This window comes from Scyliorhinus canicula, chromosome 5 (assembly GCF_902713615.1).
Source record: "Scyliorhinus canicula chromosome 5, sScyCan1.1, whole genome shotgun sequence".
In the NCBI taxonomy this organism is placed as follows: domain Eukaryota; kingdom Metazoa; phylum Chordata; class Chondrichthyes; order Carcharhiniformes; family Scyliorhinidae; genus Scyliorhinus; species Scyliorhinus canicula.
The window spans coordinates 230,042,485-230,064,660 of NC_052150.1; the positions used below are offsets into that span (position 1 = coordinate 230,042,485).

The 22,176-nt window shown below is 53.0% G+C and overlaps 1 protein-coding gene across 1 annotated transcript in view; it reads right to left on the reverse strand.

Annotated features, from left to right (window-relative positions):
* The window catches only part of LOC119965723 (flap endonuclease 1-like), a 45,260-nt gene extending 24,894 nt beyond the window's left edge, over window positions 1-20,366 (reverse strand). The window contains exons 1-4 of the mRNA XM_038796486.1: window positions 20,271-20,366; window positions 16,694-16,751; window positions 11,963-12,039; window positions 7,856-7,979 (exon numbers count right to left, since the gene is read on the reverse strand). Of these exons, the coding sequence (XP_038652414.1) occupies window positions 7,856-7,979; window positions 11,963-12,039; window positions 16,694-16,751; window positions 20,271-20,366 (355 nt within the window). The remainder of the gene's footprint in view (window positions 1-7,855; window positions 7,980-11,962; window positions 12,040-16,693; window positions 16,752-20,270) is intronic.
* Between the last annotated feature and the right edge of the window lie 1,810 nt (window positions 20,367-22,176).

Here is a 22,176-nt window from a genome sequence, read left to right on the forward strand (position 1 = left end):
GATCCCAAAGAAGGTCATACAAAAAACAAAATCCAGGGGGGGGCTAGCCCTCCCGAATCTACAATTCTACCACTGGGCAGCAACAGCCGAGCGAGTAAGGGGATGGATCCAGGAGCCAGAAGCCGAGTGGGTGCATGGGAACCTCCCTCCGGGCCCTCGCCACGGCAGCACTCCCATCCCCACCCAAAAAACACTCCACCAGCCCAGTGGTGACAGCCACCCTCCAATCCTGGAACCAACTGCGGCAGCAATTTAGCCTGTACAAAATGTCGGACAAGGCTCCCATCTGCAACAACCATAGGTTCAAACCAGCACTGACTGACGCCACCTTCAAAAGGTGGAGACAGGACGGGGGGACACTGACAGTCAGGGACCTATACACGGACGACAGGATCGCAACACTGGACGAACTGACAGAGAAATTTCAGCTAGCTGGGGGGAACGAGCTACGGTACCTGCAGCTCAAAAACTTCCTACGAAAGGAGACAAGGACGTACCCACAACCGCCACGACAGACACTACTGGAAGACCTACTGGACGCAAGTATCCTAGAGAAAGGGAACTGTAGTGACATGTATGACCGACTGGTAGATAGGGACGACACCGTACTGGACGCAACAAGAAGGAAATGGGAGGACGACCTGGGGATGGAGATAGGGTGGGGACTCTGGAGCGAAGCACTGCATAGGGTCAACTCCACCTCCACGTGCGCAAGGCTCAGCCTGACGCAACTAAAAGTGGTACATAGAGCCCACTTAACGAGAAACCGTATGAGTAGGTTCTTCCCGGAGGTGGAGGACAAATGTGAGCGGTGCCAGAGAGGCCCGGCCAACCACGCCCACATGTTCTGGTCTTGCCCCAGACTTGTGGAGTACTGGACAGCCTTCTTCGAGGCTATGTCCAAAGTGGTGGGGGTGAGGGTGGAGTCATGCCCGATAGTGGCGGTCTTCGGGGTTTCAGACCAGCCAGATCTATTCCTGGGGAGGAGGGCGGACGCCCTTGCCTTTGCCTCCCTGATCGCCCGCCGTAGAATCCTGTTTGGCTGGCGGTCAGCAGCACCGCCCAGAGCTGCAGACTGGCTGTCCGACCTCTCGGAATCTCTCCAAATGGAGAAAATCAAATTTGCCATCCGAGGGTCGGACGACGGCTTCCACAGAACGTGGGAGCCATTCATGCAATTGTTCCGGGACCTGTTTGTGGCCAACGTACATGAGGAAGAATAGTCGGGTGGCCAAGAACCAGGGGAAAATGGACGGGAATCGGGGGAAGGTAGCCGGGGGGAGGGAGGGGGGGGGGGCTACGGGCTCGGTATGGGGGTTTGATGGCAAGCCAAGGCCCAAAACCAAACTATAAATAAATGCCAATAAACATGTGCCTCGGCCATATTGGGGAATGTAAAATATGTATGCCGGCTAAAGGGGGCGGCCACAATTATTGTTATGAAGATGCTTACCTGTAAATATTCATGTTAAATTTTTGTGTTTTCCTTTTTTTCCTTTTTTTTTCTCTCTCTCTAATAACTTGTAATTTGTCATATATAAAATATGAAAACTCAATAAAAAAACATTTATAAAAAAAAACCCTGTACTCACTGTCCCACACTGGGATCTGGTTACTGTTAACCCCGTACTCACTGGCCCACACTGGGATCTGGTTACTGTTAACCCTGTACTCACTGACCCCACACTGGGGCCTGGTTACTGTTAACCCCGTACTCACTGGCCCCACACTGGGGTCTGGTTACTGTTAACCCTGTACTCACTGGCCCACACTGGGGCCTGGTTACTGTTAACCCTGTACTCACTGGCCCACACTGGGGTCTGGTTACTGTTAACCCTGTACTCACTGGCCCCACACTGGGGTCTGGTTACTGTTAACCCTGTACTCACTGGCCCACACTGGGGCCTGGTTACTGTTAACCCTGTACTCACTGGCCCACACTGGGATCTGGTTACTGTTAACCCCGTACTCACTGGCCCACACTGGGATCTGGTTACTGTTAACCCTGTACTCACTGGCCCACACTGGGATCTGGTTACTGTTAACCCCGTACTCACTGGCCCACACTGGGATCTGGTTACTGTTAACCCCGTACTCACTGGCCCACACTGGGGTCTGGTTACTGTTAACCCTGTACTCACTGGCCCACACTGGGATCTGGTTACTGTTAACCCCGTACTCACTGGCCCACACTGGGGTCTGGTTACTGTTAACCCTGTACTCACTGACCCCACACTGGGGCCTGGTTACTGTTAACCCCGTACTCACTGGCCCACACTGGGATCTGGTTACTGTTAACCCTGTACTCACTGGCCCCACACTGGGGCCTGGTTACTGTTAACCCCGTACTCACTGGCCACACACTGGGGTCTGGTTACTGTTAACCCTGTACTCACTGGCCCACACTGGGATCCGGTTACTGTTAACCCTGTACTCACTGGCCCACACTGGGGCCTGGTTACTGTTAACCCTGTACTCACTGGCCCACACTGGGACCTGGTTACTGTTAACCCCGTACTCACTGACCGCACACTGGGATCTGGTTACTGTTAACCCCGTACTCACTGGCCCACACTGGGATCTGGTTACTGTTAACCCTGTACTCACTGGCCCACACTGGGGCCTGGTTACTGTTAACCCTGTACTCACTGGCCCACACTGGGGCCTGGTTACTGTTAACCCTGTACTCACTGGCCCACACTGGGATCTGGTTACTGTTAACCCTGTACTCACTGGCCCACACTGGGGTCTGGTTACTGTTAACCCTGTACTCACTGACCCACACTGGGATCTGGTTACTGTTAACCCTGTACTCACTGACCCCACACTGGGATCTGGTTACTGTTAACCCCGTACTCACTGACCCCACACTGGGGTCTGGTTACTGTTAACCATGTACTCACTGGCCCCACACTGGGATCTGGTTACTGTTAACCCTGTACTCGCTGGCCCACACTGGGGTCTGGTTACTGTTAACCCAGTACTCACTGGCCCACACTGGGATCTGGTTACTGTTAACCCTGTACTCACTGACCCACACTGGGGCCTGGTTACTGTTAACCCTGTACTCACTGGTCCACACTGGGATCTGGTTACTGTTAACCCTGTACTCACTGGCCCCACACTGGGATCTGGTTACTGTTAACCCTGTACTCACTGGTCCACACTGGGATCTGGTTACTGTTAACCCCGTACTCACTGGCCCACACTGGGGCCTGGTTACTGTTAACCCTGTACTCACTGGCCCACACTGGGGCCTGGTTACTGTTAACCCTGTACTCACTGGCCCCACACTGGGATCTGGTTACTGTTAACCCTGTACTCACTGGCCCACACTGGGATCTGGTTACTGTTAACCCTGTACTCACTGGCCCACACTGGGGTCTGGTTACTGTTAACCCTGTACTCACTGGCCCCACACTGGGATCTGGTTACTGTTAACCCTGTACTCACTGGCCCACACTGGGATCTGGTTACTGTTAACCCTGTACTCACTGGCCCACACTGGGGCCTGGTTACTGTTAACCCTGTACTCGCTGGCCCACACTGGGATCTGGTTACTGTTAACCCTGTACTCACTGGTCCACACTGGGGTCTGGTTACTGTTAACCCTGTACTCACTGGCCCACACTGGGGTCTGGTTACTGTTAACCCTGTACTCACTGGCCCACACTGGGATCTGGTTACTGTTAACCCTGTACTCACTGACCCACACTGGGGCCTGGTTACTGTTAACCCTGTACTCACTGGCCCACACTGGGGTCTGGTTACTGTTAACCCTGTACTCACTGGCCCACACTGGGATCTGGTTACTGTTAACCCTGTACTCACTGACCCACACTGGGGCCTGGTTACTGTTAACCCCGTACTCACTGGCCCACACTGGGGTCTGGTTACTGTTAACCCTGTACTCACTGGCCCACACTGGGATCTGGTTACTGTTAACCCTGTACTCACTGGCCCACACTGGGGTCTGGTTACTGTTAACCCTGTACTCACTGACCCACACTGGGATCTGGTTACTGTTAACCCCGTACTCACTGGCCCACACTGGGATCTGGTTACTGTTAACCCTGTACTCACTGGCCCACACTGGGGCCTGGTTACTGTTAACCCTGTACTCACTGGCCCACACTGGGATCTGGTTACTGTTAACCCTGTACTCACTGGCCCACACTGGGGTCTGGTTACTGTTAACCCTGTACTCACTGGCCCACACTGGGATCTGGTTACTGTTAACCCAGTACTCACTGACCCCACACTGGGATCTGGTTACTGTTAACCCCGTACTCACTGGCCCCACACTGGGGTCAGGTTACTGTTAACCCTGTACTCACTGGCCCACACTGGAGTCTGGTTACTGTTAACCCAGTACTCACTGGCCCACACTGGAGTCTGGTTACTGTTAACCCAGTACTCACTGGCCCACTCTGGGGTATGGATCCTGTTAACCCTGTACTCACTGGCCCCACACTGGGATCTGGTTACTGTTAACCCTGTACTCACTGGCCCACACTGGGATCTGGTTACTGTTAACCCTGTACTCACTGACCCCACACTGGGATCTGGTTACTGTTAACCCTGTACTCGCTGGCCCCACACTGGAGTCTGGTTACTGTTAACCCAGTACTCACTGGCCCACACTGGGATCTGGTTACTGTTAACCCTGTACTCACTGGCCCACACTGGAGTCTGGTTACTGTTAACCCAGTACTCACTGGCACACACTGGGATCTGGTTACTGTTAACCCTGTACTCACTGGCCCACACTGGGGCCTGGTTACTGTTAACCCTGTACTCACTGGCCCCACACTGGGATCTGGTTACTGTTAACCCAGTACTCACTGACCCCACACTGGGATCTGGTTACTGTTAACCCTGTACTCACTGACCCCACACTGGGGCCTGGTTACTGTTAACCCTGTACTCACTGGCCCCACACTGGGATCTGGTTACTGTTAACCCAGTACTCACTGACCCCACACTGGGATCTGGTTACTGTTAACCCCGTACTCACTGGCCCACACTGGAGTCTGGTTACTGTTAACCCTGTACTCACTGGCCCACACTGGGGTCTGGTTACTGTTAACCCAGTACTCACTGGCCCACACTGGGGCCTGGTTACTGTTAACCCCGTACTCACTGGCCCACACTGGGATCTGGTTACTGTTAACCCCGTACTCACTGGCCCACACTGGGGTCTGGTTACTGTTAACCCTGTACTCACTGGCCCACACTGGGGCCTGGTTACTGTTAACCCTGTACTCACTGACCCCACACTGGGATCTGGTTACTGTTAACCCTGTACTCACTGGCCCACACTGGGGTCTGGTTACTGTTAACCCTGTACTCACTGGCCCACACTGGGATCTGGTTACTGTTAACCCCGTACTCACTGGCCCACACTGGGATCTAGTCAGTGTTAACCCTGTACTCACTGGCCCACACTGGGGTCTGGTTACTGTTAACCCAGTACTCACTGGCCCACTCTGGGGTCTGGTTACTGTTAACCCCGTACTCACTGGCCCACACTGGGATCTGGTCACTGTTAACCATGTACTCACTGGCCCACACTGGGATCTGGTTACTGTTAACCCTGTACTCACTGGCCCACACTGGGGTCTGGTTACTGTTAACCCTGTACTCACTGGCCCACACTGGGGTCTGGTTACTGTTAACCCTGTACTCACTGGCCCACACTGGGATCTGGTTACTGTTAACCCTGTACTCACTGGCCCCACACTGGGATCTGGTTACTGTTAACCCTGTACTCACTGGCCCACACTGGATTCCAGTCTCTATCCCTCAGCCTCGCTGTCCATCCATCTCATGGGATTAGTTTGGGGATTGATACAGGGCTACGGGGAGACAGTGGGGCAGTGGGATTAGTTTGGGATTGATACAGGGCTATGGGGAGAGAGAGGGGCAGTGGGATTAGTTTGGGATTGATACAGGGCTATGGGGAGAGAATGGGGCAGTGGGATTAGTTTGGGATTGATACAGGGCTATGGGGAGAGACTGGGGTAGTGGGATTAGTTTGGGATTGATACAGGGCTATGGGGAGAGAGTGGGACAGTGGGATTAGTTTGGGATTGATACAGGGCTAGGGGGAGACAGTGGGGCAATGGGATTAGTTTGGGATTGATACAGGGCTATGGGGAGAGAGCGGGGCAGTGGGATTAGTTTGGGATTGATACAGGGCTATGGGGAGAGAGCGGGGCAGTGGGATTAGTTTGGGATTGATACAGGGCTATGGGGAGAGAGTGGGGCAGTGGGATTAGTTTGGGATTGATACAGAGCTATGGGGAGAGAGCGGGGCAGTGGGATTAGTTTGGGATTGATACAGGTCTATGGGGAGAGAGCGGGGCGGTAGGATTAGTTTGGGATTGATACAGGGCTATGGGGAGAGAGTGGGGCTGTGGGATTCGTTTGGGATTGATACAGGGCTATGGGGAGAGAGCGGGGCAGTGGGATTAGTTTGGGATTGATACAGGTCTATGGGGAGAGAGCGGGGCGGTAGGATTAGTTTGGGATTGATACAGGGCTATGGGGAGAGAGTGGGGCGGCAGGATTAGTTTGGGATTGATACAGGGCAATGAGGAGAGAGCGAGGCAGTGGGATTAGTTTGGGATTGATACAGGGCTTTGGGGAGAGAGTGGGGCACTGGGATTCATTTGGGATTGATACAGGGCTATGGGGAGAGAGCGGGGCAGTGGGATTAGTTTGGGATTGATACAGGGCTATGGGGAGAGAGTGGGGCAGTGGGATTAGTTTGGAATTGATACAGGGCTATGGGGAGAGTGGGGTAGTGGGATTAGTTTGGGGATTGATACAGGGCTATGGGGAAAGAGCGGGGCAGTGGGATTAGTTTGGGATTGATACAGGGCTACGGGGAGAGAGCGGGGCAGTGGGATTAGTTTGGGATTGATACAGGGCTATGGGGAGAGAGTGGGGCAGTGGGATTAGTTTGAGATTGATACAGGGCTATGGGGAGAGAGTGGGGCAGTGGGATTAGTTTGGGGATTGATACAGGGCTATGGGGAGAGAGCGGGGCAGTGGGATTGGTTTGAGATTGATACAGGGCTATGGGGAGAGAGCGGGGCAGTGGGATTAGTTTGGGATTGATACAGGGCTATGGGGAGGGAGCGGGGTAGTGGGATTAGTTTGGGGATTGATACAGGGCTATGGGGAGAGAGCAGGGCAGTGGGATTAGTTTGGGATTGATACAGGGCTATGGAGAGCGAGTGGGACAGTGGGATTAGTTTGGGAATGATACTGGGCTATGGGGAGACAGTGGGATTAGTTTGGGATTGATACAGGGCTATAGGGAGAGAGCGGGGCAGTGGGATTAGTTTGGGATTGATACAGGGCTATGGGGAGAGAATGGGGCAGTGGGATTAGTTTGGGATTGATACAGGGCTATGGGGAGAGAGTGGGGCAGTGGGATTAGTTTGGGGATTGATACAGGGCTATGGGGAGAGAGCGGGGGGCAGTGGGATTAGTTGGGGATTGATACAGGGCTATGGGGAGAGAGCAGGGCAGTGGGATTAGTTTGGGGATTGATACAGGGCTGTGGGGAGAGAGTGGGGCAGTGGGATTAGTTTGGGGATTGATACAGGGCTATGGGGAGAGAGCGGGGCAGTGGGATTAGTTTGGGATTGATACAGGGCTATGGGGAGAGAGCGGGGTAGTGGGATTGGTTTGGGATTGATACAGGGCTATGGGGAGAGAGCGGGGTAGTGGGATTAGTTTGGGGATTGATACTGGGCTATGGGGAGAGTGTGGGACAGTGGGATTAGTTTGGGGTTAGTGTGGGGATTTCACTAGCATTAACACACAGAATGGGTTGGACTACCTGCTTGTTCTGTCTGAGCTGTGGTCTCTGTGACCTGCGGCCCTTTGTTCTGGTTGATGTCACCCTCAGCTCCATTTGCTGCTGTCATTAATCTTTGTGGTTCCGATTCCATTGGCTGACTTTCCTGGAAAAGAGATGAACGTGTCGTCAGAGCGAGTAACCTTTGTCGGCTGGGAAACGCCCGAGGAGAATCCCTCTCAAACCGCCCCCCTGCGGTGCCTCGCACTGGTTTGCTGGAGTTGTTCAGCTGATCGACCATGGACCCTTTCCTCCGCTACCCTCAGTGCAGACTCTCCCTCTCCGACACTGCCCCCTCGTCCATTCCCTCCCTCCCTGCCTCCCGCATATCTCCTGCCATTCACTGCCACATTCTAAACATCCCTCCGACTGAATTGGCCGAGCGAGGCGCTCAGTTCTGAGTTCCCCACATTGCTGTGGGTCTGGAGTCACATGTGGGCCAGACCGGGTAAGGACGGCAGATTTCCCTCCCTCAGTGACCCAGATGGGTTTTTACAACAATCCGTTGTTTCGAGCTTCCCATTGCGGAGACCAGCTATTGATTATCAACCCAGCCGGTCTGGAGAGACAGGCAGAGCTAGTGGGTGGGATTCTCCCGTACCCGGCCGGGGGGGGAGGGGGGTCCCAGCGGGACGGAGTGGCATCACCCACACCGGCATCGGGCCGCCCCAAAGGTGTGGAATCCGCTGCACCTTCAGGGGCTAGGCCCCCCCGGAGTGGTTGGCACCCCGCCAGCCGGCGGGATAGGGGCCTGGCGTCACGCCAACCGGTGCCGAAGGGCCTCGGCCGGCGCGAGTCGGCGCATGCACGGGACTGCCAGCGCGTGCTGGCGTCATCCCAGCGTATGCGCAGAGGGATTCGCGTCCGCACCAGGAATAGCGGAGGACCACGGCCTTCAGTGCGGAACAATAGAGTGGCCCCCACAGCACAGGCCTGCCCGTGGATCGGCGGGCCCTGCCAGGTCTCGCCGGTAAGGGACCTACTCCAATTTACGCCGTCGGGACTGGCAACAGACGGGCGGGACTTCGGCCCATTGCGGGCCGGAGAATCCGGGCGGCCCCGGGGTCCATTGAGTCGGGCCGGACCCCGCCAATCTCCGAGGCAGGCGGCGAAACTCACGCTAGGCCGGTTTTTGGGGGGGGCGGGAGAATTGGGAGGACGGCGGGGGCGGGATTCACACCGACCCCCGCCGATTCTCCGACCCGGCCCGGGGGAGGGCGGGGTGGGGGGTGGGGGGTGGGGGGGAATCCCGCCCAATGTTTCCCGGTCCCACCCACAGGTGCTGCTGGATGGGCTGATTTTATTTCCCATTTCCAGCCTCTGCAGTATTTTCCGTTTATTTCTATGGAGTTCTGTGACCTGCAGACATGTTGCACTCGGATTTGCAGAAGACATTTGATAAGGTGTCACATCAAATTGTGGAAAGTAAATGCTGATGGTGGAGGGGGTATCACATTAGCCCGGATTGGCTGGCTGGCAGAAGCCAGAGAGTAAGTTTAAATGGGGCTTTTTCTGAGTGACAGGATGTGGCCAGTGGAGTCCTGCAGGGGTCTCTGATGGAACCTCAACCTTTTACAATTTATATCAATGACTTTGATGAGGGGAGGCCTTGTTGCTAAATGTGTAGATGTCACAAAAATATGGAGGAATGTATGTTGTAAAGAGGACATTCGGAGTTCGCAGGCGAGGACCTGTTAGATGAGTGAGTGAGTGAGCACAAACTCTGGGAGTGAGTGAGCACAAACTCTGGGAGTGAGTGAGCACAAACTCTGGGAGTGAGTGAGCACAAACTCTGGGAGTGAGTGAGCACAAACTCTGGGAGTGAGTGAGCACAAACTCTGGGAGTGAGTGAGCACAAACTCTGGGAGTGAGTGAGCACAAACGTGGATTGTTCCCTTGGGCTGGAAGAATCCAGAAGCAGAGTATGAACGAAAAGGAGAAAGCAGGGTTCTGAGGTGCAGAGGGACCCGGGCGTTCTAGTGCACGAGTCAGTATGCAGAAGCAGCAAGTAATTATGAAGCCCAATGGAATTATTTTTTATTATGAGAGGAATTAAATATAAAAGTGAGGATGTGGTGGTTCCGTTTTCCAGGGAATTGGATGGGGCTACGGGCAGGATTTAATGGAACAATTTTGAAGTGTCCACGTTTGATGGGTTGGTTTGCGACGGCCATGTTGGTGAGATGCCGGCTCGGATTTAACGGCACTTGGCGCCAAGAAAAATGAGCCCCCACAAGCTTCTCGCCATTCCCGGCTGTCTCACCGTCTGATTCGCCGTCTGATTCGCCCGTCTCGCGCCTCAGCATTTCGCTGCTGACCAGGGGGGGGGGAGGGGAGCTGCTTTTAAACGCACCCTCACCACTCACTCCCAGTCACCACACAAGCATGGCAGCGTGCAGACCTGCTCCGCGCTTGGGCGATGCCAGCCTGGCCAGGCTTCCTGATGCCGTGGATGTCAGACGGAGCATCCTGTTCCCCTCAGCGGTTCATGAGGCCAGCAGTACGGTCAGCAGTGCCCACCCGCGACGCAGCGTCTCTCAGTGCGGCCAGTATGACCAGGAGGCAGACCAACAACCTCCATCGAGCTGTAAGGGTAAGTTACCACCTCTCTCCTGGCATCAGTTCCGCCTGCCACCCCTCAGATTCCCAAATCCCCCACACACATCACTGGCTGACACCTCGCACCCTCCCCATATCCCATCTTCAACACCCCCTGGCAACCACCTTCATTGTCCCCTTACCCATCGGCCATGCAGCTCATAAAGGCCTCTCTTTGCCCCGCTGGAGAAGGTAGCCCATAATAAGCAGGACAGGGCCTAGATGGGGAGGGGGGGGTGGGGCGAGGGGCGGGAGGGGAGGGGCGGGGTCCCAGAGTTCCGAGTCCTCTCTCCCTATGAGGAACGGGCCCTGGAGATCACGGGGTTGACCGAGGGGTCACTGACAGCGAGGGTGGCCTGCGCCAGAGAGGGCAGGATCCACTGCCCCTTCACCCAGACGGCCTTCCTCATGATCCTTCTCGCTCACTGACCACTTTCGCAGGATCTCCATCTGACAAGGGCAGACCACTCAGAGACCCTCTGCAGGAGGGGGGTTACTGCAGGGCCCCCACCGGAGTGGTCCTGGCATCGTGAGCACTCTGATGCGCCGCTCAATGACACTGCGTGCGTGGCAGCGTTGGCCTCGTTATAACGGGTCTCCGTCTCTGTCCCATCCTCCCACCGGTGTCCACAGCCAGGACCTCGGCCAGCGCCCCTTGTCCCCCAACAGCCCGTCATCCTGGGGCAGTCTGCGGAGACGCCGTGGGTGTAGCTGCCATGCCCGCTCCCTGGGGCGGTCTGCGGAGACGCCGTGGGTGTAGCTGCCATGCCCGCTCCCGGGGGCGGTCTGCGGAGACGCCGTGGGTGTAGCTGCTATGCCCGCTCCCGGGGGCGGTCTGCGGAGACGCCATGGGTGTAGCTGCCATGCCCGCTCCCGGGGGCGGTCTGCGAAGCGCGATGTAGCTGCCATGCCCTCTCCCTGGGGCGGTCTGCGAAGCGCGATGTAGCTGCCATGCCCGCTCCCGGGGGCGGTCTGCGGAGACGCCGTGGGTGTAGCTGCCATGCCCGCTCCCTGGGGCGGTCTGCGGAGACGCCGTGGGTGTAGCTGCCATGCCCGCTCCCGGGGGCGGTCTGCGGAGACGCCGTGGGTGTAGCTGCCATGCCCGCTCCGGGGGGGGGGGGTCTGCGGAGACGCCGTGGGTGTAGCTGCCATGCCCGCTCCCTGGGTAGCGGGCACACACGTGCATGATCTCGAGGCGGAGGTCGCACACGATCTGAACACAGACCCCTTCCTGTCTATATTGGACACTTCCAGAGACATCCCGACTCCTTCCCCATCACAGGGAAAATACCTGTGAGGGTGGGTAAGTGACAGAATGGACACCCTGTACAGTACCCCCCCCCCCCCCCCCCCCACCCCACCAAACACTGTCCCAAACCACCGTAATCAACGTTCACCCCCATTGGAGATAGGGGCAGAACCAGCACATTCCTCATCACCTTCCCAATACCCCAGCATTTAAATACTGGGATTCTATTGCTCTGTTCATACCCCTCGGTCTGTCGCCCCGTCCACTGGCTCTCCGCCTGGCGGGCTGTACTGCTCCCGGGTTCCAGCTGCCATGCTCCCTGGAATGGAATAAAAACAACATCTCAGTTCCAAAACCATGGGGAAGGGGATTGATGGATAATGGGGATTGATGGATAATGGGGATGGGGATTGATGGATAATGGGGATGGAGATTGATGGATAATAGGGATTGATGGATAATGGGGAAGGGGATTGATGGATAATGAGTATTAATGGCTAATGGGGATGTGAATTGATGGATAATGGGGATGGGGATTGATGGATAATGGGGATTGATGGATAATGGGGATTTATGGATAATGGGGATGGGGATTGATGGATAATGGGGATGGGGATTGATGGGTAATGGGGATGGGGATTGATGGATAATGGGGATGGAGATTGATGGATAATGGGGATTGATGGATAATGGGGATGGGGATTGATGGATAATGGGGATGGGGATTGATGGATAACGGGGATGGGGATTGATGGATAATGGGGATGGAGATTGATGGATAATGGGGATGGAGATTGATGGATAATGGGGATGGAGATTGATGGATAATGGGGATGGAGATTGATGGACAATGGGTATGGAGATTGATGGATAATAGGGATGGGGATTGATGGATAATGGGGATGGGGATTGATGGATAATGGGGATTGATGGATAATGGGGTGGGGATTGATGGATAATGGGTATTGATGGATAATGGGGATGGGGATTGATGGGTAATGGGGATGGGGATTGATGGATAATGGGGATGGAGATGATGGATAATGGGGATGGGGATTGATGGATAATGGGGATGGGGATTGATGGATAATGGGGATGGGGATTGATGGATAATGGGGATGGAGATTGATGGATAATGGGGATGGAGATTGATGGATAATGAGGATGGAGATTGATGGATAATGGGGATGGAGATTGATGGATAATGGGTATGGAGATTGATGGATAATAGGGATGGGGATTGATGGATAATGGGGATGGGGATTGATGGATAATGGGGATTGATGGATAATGGGATGGGGATTGATGGATAATGGGTATTGATGGATAATGGGGATGGGGATTGATGGATAATGGGGATGTAGATTGATGGATAATGGGGATGGAGATTGATGGATAATGGGGATTGATGGGGGATGGGGATCGATGGATAATGGGGATGGGGATTGATGGATAATGGGGATGGAGATTGATGGATAATGGGGATGGAGATTGATGGATAATGAGGATGGAGATTGATGGATAATGGGGATGGAGATTGATGGATAATGGGTATGGAGATTGATGGATAATAGGGATGGGGATTGATGGATAATGGGGATGGGGATTGATGGATAATGGGGATTGATGGATAATGGGATGGGGATTGATGGATAATGGGTATTGATGGATAATGGGGATGGGGATTGATGGATAATGGGGATTGATGGATAATGGGGATGGAGATTGATGGATAATGGGGATTGATGGGGGATGGGGATCGATGGATAATGGGGATGGGGATTGATGGATAATGGGGATTGATGGATAATGGGGAAGGGGATTGATGGATAATGGGGAAGGGGATTGATGGATAATGGGGATGGGGATTGATGGATAATGGGGATGGGGATTGATGGATAATGAGGATTGATGGATAATGGGGAAGGGTTTGATGGATAATGGGGATGGGGATTGATGGATAATGGGGATGGGGATTGATGGATAATGGGGATGGAGATTGATGGATAATGGGGATGGGGATTGATGGATAATGGGGATGGGGATCGATGGATAATGGGGATGGGGATTGATGGATAATGGGGATTGATGGATAATGGGGATGGAGATTGATGGATAATGGGGATGGAGATTGATGGATAATGGGGATGGAGATTGATGGGTAATGGGGATGGAGATTGATGGGTAATGGGGATTGATGGATAATGGGGAAGGGGGTTGATGGATAATGGGGATGGGGATTGATGGATAATGGGGATGGGGATTGATGGATAGTGGGGACTGATGGATAATGGGGATTGATGGATAATGGGGATGGGGATTGATGGATAATGGGAATGGGGATTGATGGATAATGGGGATTGATGGATAATGGGGATGGGATTTATGGATAATGGGGATGGGGATTGATGGATAATGGGGATGGGGATTGATGGATAATGGGGATGGGGATTGATGGATAATGGGGATTGATGGATAATGGGGATAGGGATTGATGGGTAATGGGGATTGATGGATAATGGGGATGGGGATTGATGGATAATGGGGATGGAGATTGATAGATAATGGGGATGGAGATTGATGGATAATGCGGATGGGTATTGATGGATAATGGGGATTGATGGATAATGGGGATTGATGGATAATGGGGATGGGGATTGATGGATAATGGGAATGGGGATTGATGGATAATGGGGATTGATGGATAATGGGGATGGGATTTATGGATAATGGGGATGGGGATTGATGGATAATGGGGATGGGGATTGATGGATAATGGGGATGGGGATTGATGGATAATGGGGATGGGGATTGATGGATAATGGGGATGGGATTTATGGATAATGGGGAAGGGGATTGATGGATAATGGGGAAGGGATAATGGGGAAGGGGATTGATGGATAATGGGGAAGGGGATTGATGGATAATGGGGAAGGGGATTGATGGATAATGGGGATTGATGGATAATGGGGAAGGGGATTGATGGATAATGGGGATTGATGGATAATGGGGATGGGGATTGATGGATAATGGGGATTGATGGATAATGGGGATGGGGATTGATGGATAATGGGGAAGGGGATTGATGGATAATGGGGATTGGTGGATAATGGGGATGGGATTGATGGATAATGGGGATGGGGATTGATGGATAATGGGGATGGGGATTGATGGTAATGGGGATGGGGATTGATGGATAATGGGGATGGAGATTGATGGATAATGGGGATGGGGATTAATGGATAATGGGGATGGGGATTGATGGGTAATGGGGATGGGGATTGATGGATAATGGGGATGGGGATTGATGGATAATGGGGATGGGGATTGATGGGTAATGGGGATGGGGATTGATGGGTAATGGGGATGGGGATTGATGGGTAATGGGGATGGGGATTGATGGGTAATGGGGATGGGGATTGATGGATAATGGGGATGGGGATTGATGGATAATGGGGAAGGGGAGTGATGGATAATGGGGATGGGGATTGATGGATAATGTGGATTGATGGATAATGGGGATGGGGATGGATGGATAATGGGGATGGGGATTGATAGATAATGGGGAAGGGATTGATGGATAATGGGATTGATGGGTAATGGGGATGGGGATTGATGGATAATGGGGATTGATGGGTAATGGGGACAGTGATTGAAGGATAATTACAACAGAAATTCATGGATAATAGAGACAGGGATCCATCAATCCCTGTCCCCATTAACCATCAAACCCAATTCCTATTAACCATCCACCCTCTCCCCATTATTCATCAATCCCTATCTCCATTAACCATCAACCGCAGTCCCCATCAGCCATTTTTTCGGTCCCTATTAATCATCAGCCCCCGTCCCTAATGTCCATCAATCCCTGACCCCATTATCCATCAATCACCACCCCCATTAACCATCAATCTGCAACCCCATTATCCATCAATCTGCAACCCCATTATCCATCAAACCCTGACCCAATTGTCCATTAATCCCCATCCACCATCAATCATCGTCCCCATTAACCATCAATCCATAAGGCCATAAGACATAGGAGCAGAATTAGGCCATTCGGCCCATCGAGTCAGCTCAGCAATTCAATCATGGCTGATATTTTTCTCATCCCCATTCTCCTGCCTTATCCCCATAACCCCTGATCCCCTTATTGATCAAGAACCGATCTATCTTTGTCATAAAGACACTCAGTGATTAGGCCTCCACAGAAAGCTCTGGACAATGATTGATGGTTAATGGGGATTAATGGATAATAGGGTCAGGGATTGATGGATAATAGGGACGAGGTTTGATGATTAATAGGGACAGAAAATGATGGTTAATGGTGAATGGGTTTGATGGTTAATGGGGATAGGGATTGATGAATAATGGGGACAGGGTTGATACTGAATGGGGATTCAATTTGATGGTTAATGGGGACGGGTTTGATGGTTAACGGGGATAGGGATTGATGAACAATGGGGACAGGGTTGATAATGAATGGGGATTCCGTTTGATGGTTAATGGGGACGGGTTTCATGGATTTTTAAAAAATATATGTTTAAAGTACCCAATTATTTTTTTCCCCAATTAAGGGGCAATTTAGCGTGGCCAATCCACCTACCCTGTGCATCTTTGGGTTGTGGGGGTGAAACCCACGCAGACACGGGGAGAATGTGCAAACTCCACACGGACAGTGACCCAGAGCCGGGATCGAACCTGGGACCTCAGCGCTGTGAGGCAGCAGTGCTAACCACTGCGCCACCCCTGGGGTTTGATGGATTATATGGATGGGGATGAGGATTGATGGTTAATGGAGACAGGGTTTGATGGATACTGGGATTGGAGATTGATGGATAATGGAGATGGGGGGTTTGATGGTTAATGGGGACTGAGTTGCCAAAATGAGCACCAAGCGAATGTTACACGGTGAAGTTCACAGAATAAAATTCGAATGAAAATGTTCCTCAAATGAGCTGTTTGTTTGGTACCTTTCCTGGCTGCCTCCCGGGGTTTGGTGACAGGTGTCCAGCCGCGTCTTTTACAGAGCTGCAAATACAGAGGGAATGGAGAAGACACTTAACATCAAAACCACAAACCTTGGCCAGCTCCCATCACATTACAACACAATCACTAACATTGTCATGTGAGAGTACCTTTAAGGAATGGGTGTTTATCAAATAGCTGCAGTGATGTCAGTGTGTGGGTGGAGCTGGGCAGCCTATCTGCTGCAGGGTGTGTTTTAGTTTCGTTTTGCTAGCTGGATAGCTGCAGTGACAGCCAGAAGGTGTAGGAGTCTCTCTCTCTGCAATCTAAAGACTGTCTCCAGATCCTTTGGTGATTTAACAATAATACCTGTTTCTGTAGAGAAGTTAAACCTGATGTCTTTCTGTCAAAAGGTTTTTTTTTTGTCACATGAATGTTGCAAGGAAAGATTAAGAGTTACTTGGCAAGTACTGTATTCTTTGGAGGATTATCGGTGCTGTTAGTGGATAAGATGTTTCATGTGGGTTTATAAAGTGTTAACTGGTTTCATAATTAAACATTGTTTTAATTTAAAATGACTGTAGGTCTCTGTTGCATCACACCAGCAGATGCAACTCCCCATACCACAATCTATTCAAAGGTGTGAGTCAGGTGAACATCATTATACTTTAGGATTCCCGTACCAGCCTCCCTGGACAGGCGCCGGAATGTGGCGACTAGGGGCTTTTCACAGTAACTTCACTGAAGCCAAAGCCTACTCGTGACAATAAGCGATTTTCATTTCATTTTAATTTAATTTCATTTCATTTCTAAACCATGGCCCATAACAGTTAGATACAGAGTAAATCTCTCTCTACACTGTCCCCATCAAACACTCCCAGGACAGGTACAGCACGGGGTTAGATACAGAGTAAAGCTCCCTCTAAACTCTCCCCATCAAACACTCCCAGGACAGGTACGGTCAGAGGGTCAGTACTGAAGGAGTGCTGCACTGTCAGAGGGTCAGTACTGAGGGAGTGCCGCACTGTCAGAGGGTCAGTACTGAGGGAGTGCTGCACTGTCAGAGGGTCAGTACTGAGGGAGTGCTGCACTGTCAGAGGGTCAGTACTGAGGGAGTGCTGCACTGTCAGAGGGTCAGTACTGAGGGAGTGCTGCACTGTCAGAGGGTCAGTACTGAGGGAGTGCTGCACTGTCAGAGGGTCAGTACTGAGGGAGTGCTGCACTGTCAGAGGGTCAGTACTGAGGGAGTGCCGCACTGTCAGAGGGTCAGTACTGAGGGAGTGCCGCACTGTCAGAGGGTCAGTACTGAGGGAGTGCCGCACTGTCAGAGGGTCAGTACTGAGGGAGTGCCGCACTGTCAGAGGGTCAGTACTGAGGGAGTGCTGCACTGTCAGAGGGTCAGTGCTGAGGGAGTGCTGCACTGTCAGAGGGACAGTACTGAGGGAGGGCTGCACTGTCAGAGGGTCAGTACTGAGGGAGTGCTGCACTGTCAGAGGGTCAGTACGGAGGGAGTGCCGCACTATCAGAGGGTCAGTACTGAGGGAGTGCCGCACTGTCAGAGGGTCAGTACTGAGGGAGTGCTGCACTGTCAGAGGGTTAGTAGTGAGGGAGTGCTGCACTGTCAGAGGGTCAGTACTGAGGGAGTGCCGCACTGTCAGAGGGTCAGTACTGAGGGAGTGCCGCACTGTCAGAGGGACAGTACTGAGGGAGTGCCGCACTGTCAGAGAGTCAGTACTGAGGGAGTGCCGCACTGTCAGAGGGTCAGTATTGAGGGAGTGCCACACTGTCAGAGGGTCAGTACTGAGGGAGTGCCGCACTGTCAGACGGTCAGTACTGAGGGAGTGCTGCACTGTCAGAGGCTCAGTACTGAGGGAGTGCTGCACTGTCAGAGGGTCAGTACTGAGGGAGTGCTGCACTGTCAGAGGGTCAGTACTGAGGGAATGCTGCACTGTCAGAGGGTCAGTACTGAGGGGGTGCTGCACTGTCAGAGGGTCAGTACTGAGAGAGTGCTGCACTGTCAGAGGGTCAGTACTGAGGGAGTGCCGCACTGTCAGAGGGTCTGTACTGAAGGAGTGCCGCACTGTCAGAGGGTCAGTACTGAGGGAGTGCTGCACTGTCAGAGGGTCAGTACTGAGGGAGTGCCGCACTGTCAGAGGGTCAGTACTGAGGGAGTGCTGCACTGTCAGAGGGTCAGTACTGAGGGAGTGCCACACTGTCAGAGGGTCAGTACTGAGGGAGTGCTGCACTGTCAGAGGGTCAGTACTGAGGGAGTGCCGCACTGTCAGAGGGTCAGTGCTGAGGGAGTGCCGCACTGTCAGGGGGTCAGTACTGAGGGAGTGCTGCACTGTCAGGGGGTCAGTACTGAGGGAGTGCTGCACTGTCAGAGGGTCAATACTGAGGGAGTGCTGCACTGTCAGAGGGTCAGTACTGAGGGAGTGCTGCACTGTCAGAGGATCAGTACTGAGGGAATGCTGCACTGTCAGAGGGTCAGTACTGAGGGGGTGCTGCACTGTCAGAGGGTCAGTACTGAGAGAGTGCTGCACTGTCAGAGGGTCAGTACTGAGGAAGTGCCGCACTGTCAGAGGGTCAGTACTGAGGGAGTGCTGCACTGTCAGAGGGTCAGTGCTGAGGGAGTGCTGCACTGTCAGAGGGTCAGTACTGAGGGAGTGCTGCACTGTCAGAGGGTCAGTACTGAGAGAGTGCTGTACTGTCAGAGGGTCAGTACTGAGGGAGTGCTGCACTGTCAGAGGGTCAGTACTGAGGGAGTGCCGCACTGTCAGAGGGTCAGTACGGAGGGAGTGCCGCACTGTCAGAAGGTCAGTACTGAGGAAGTGCCGCACTGTCAGAGGGTCAGTACTGAGGGAGTGCCGCACTGTCAGAGGGTCAGTACTGAGGGAGTGCCGCACTGTCAGACGGTCAGTACTGAGGGAGCGCCGCACTGTCAGAGGGTCAGTACTGAGGGAGTGCCGCACTGTCAGAGGGTCAGTACTGAGGGAGTGCTGCACTGTCAGAGGGTCAGTACTGAGGGAGTGCCACACTGTCAGAGGGTCAGTACTGAGGGAGTGCTGCACTGTCAGAGGGTCAGTACTGAGGGAGTGCCGCACTGTCAGAGGGTCAGTACTGAGGGACTGCTGCACTTGTGAATGTGAATCTAATTCACTTGTTTCTCAGTCCGGAAGAAACAATCTCGAACACGTCCGTACTTCAGAATATTCTTTATTACGATCGGAGCTGCTCTCTAGGTATTCCAAAAAACCACCTCTCTGAGAGTGCCAAAGTCTTGCTCAAAGCACCTTTCCTTTATATGTTTTTTTAAGGGGTTGTCTCTTACATTCACTTGAGCTGGCCCCAATACAGATTACAGCTTGTTTTCATCAAATGTTTAGTACATGACATGATTAATTTGTTATTGTCATATATTTTCAATACATAATCTTACAGACATTGAGATAGACATTTTGCGGTTATCTAGTGGCACAAAAGCGTATAGCAATTTTAGCAAAACACCAGGTGCCCAGCCATGATTTATAAATGGCTCTTACATTGGTTATTACAATAATTCCAATACATGATTTTACAAACCTTGAAGTTATCTATTGGCATATGATAATGTAGCAGCTCTAGCCTAACTAGTAGCTTAATTGGTAAATGGTAGTTATAATTGCAAGCGGCCTCCATTTTTCATATCTCATCATCCGGCCATTCGCCTTGTTTCTCAAGGTTGTGTGGCTTATAGTTGCACTCCCTTACCTTGAACATCCTGCAATGGCTTCAATAACATATTCTTACATATTCGTTTAATTTGTGATGTCCCACCTGGCTCTTTCTGTTTCTGGCTATTAACCCTTACTTCACATACTTCCCTGCTTCACATTCTCACACTGTCAGAGGGTCAGTACTGAGGGAGTGCCGCACTGTCAGAGGGTCAGTACTGAGGGAGTGCTGCACTGTCAGAGGGTCAGTACTGAGGGAGTGCCGCACTGTCAGAGGGTCAGTACTGAGGGAGTGCCGCACTGTCAGAGGGTCAGTACTGAGGGAGTGCCGCACTGTCAGAGGGTCAGTACTGAGGGAGTGCCTCACTGTCAGAGGGTCAGTACTGAGGGAGTGCTGCACTGTCAGAGGGTCAGTACTGAGGGAGTGCCGCACTGTCAGAGGGTCAGTACTGAGGGAGTGCCGCACTGTCAGAGGGTCAGGACTGAGGGAGTGCTGCACTGTCAGAGGGTCAGTACTGAGGGAGCGCCGCACTGTCAGAGGGTCAGTACTGAGGGAATGCTGCACTGTCAGAGGGTCAGTACTGAGGGAGTGCTGCACTGTCAGAGGGTCAGTACTGAGGGAGTGCTGCCCTGTCAGAGGGTCAGTACTGAGGGAGTGCCGCACTGTCAGAGCGTCAGTACTGAGGGAGTGCTGCACTGTCAGAGGGTCAGTACTGAGGGAGCACCGCACTGTCAGAGGGTCAGTACTGAGGGAGTGCTGCCCTGTCAGAGGGTCAGTACTGAGGGAGTGCTGCACTGTCAGAGGGTCAGTACTGAGGGAATGCTGCACTGTCAGAGGGTCAGTACTGAGGGAGTGCTGCACTGTCAGAGGGTCAGTACTGAGGGAGTGCTGCCCTGTCAGAGGGTCAGTACTGAGGGAGTGCCGCACTGTCAGAGCGTCAGTACTGAGGGAGTGCTGCCCTGTCAGAGGGTCAGTACTGAGGGAGTGCCGCACTGTCAGAGGGTCAGTACTGAGGGAGTGCTTCACTGTCAGAGGGTCAGTACTAAGGGAGTGCCGCACTGTCAGAGGGTCAGTACTGAGGGAGCACCGCACTGTCAGAGGGTCAGTACTGAGGGAGCACCGCACTGTCAGAGGGTCAGTACTGAGGGAGTGCTGCACTGTCAGAGGGTCAGTACTGAGGGAGCGCCGCACTGTCAGAGGGTCAGTACTGAGGGAGTGCTGCCCTGTCAGAGGGTCAGTACTGAGGGAGTGCTGCACTGTCAGAGGGTCAGTACTGAGGGAGTGCCGCACTGTCAGAGGGTCAGTACTGAGGGAGTGCTGCACTGTCAGAGGGTCAGTACTGAGGGAGTGCTGCACTGTCAGAGGGTCAGTACTGAGGGAGTGCTGCACTGTCAGAGGGTCAGTACTGAGGGAGTACCGTACTGTCAGAGGGTCAGTACTGAGGGAGTGCTGCACTGTCAGAGGGTCAGTACTGAGGGAGTGCCGCACTGTCAGAGGGTCAGTACTGAGGGAGTGCTGCACTATCAGAGGGTCAGTACTGAGGGAGTGCTGCACTGTCAGAGGGTCAGTACTGAGGGAGTGCCGCACTGTCAGAGGGTCAGTACTGAGGGAGTGCCGCACTGTCAGAGGGTCAGTACTGAGGGAGTGCCGCACTGTCAGAGTGTCAGTACTGAGGGAGCGCCGCACTGTCAGAGGGTCAGTACTGAGGGAGTGCTGCACTGTCAGAGGGTCAGTACTGAGGGAGTGCTGCACTGTCAGAGGGTCAGTACTGAGG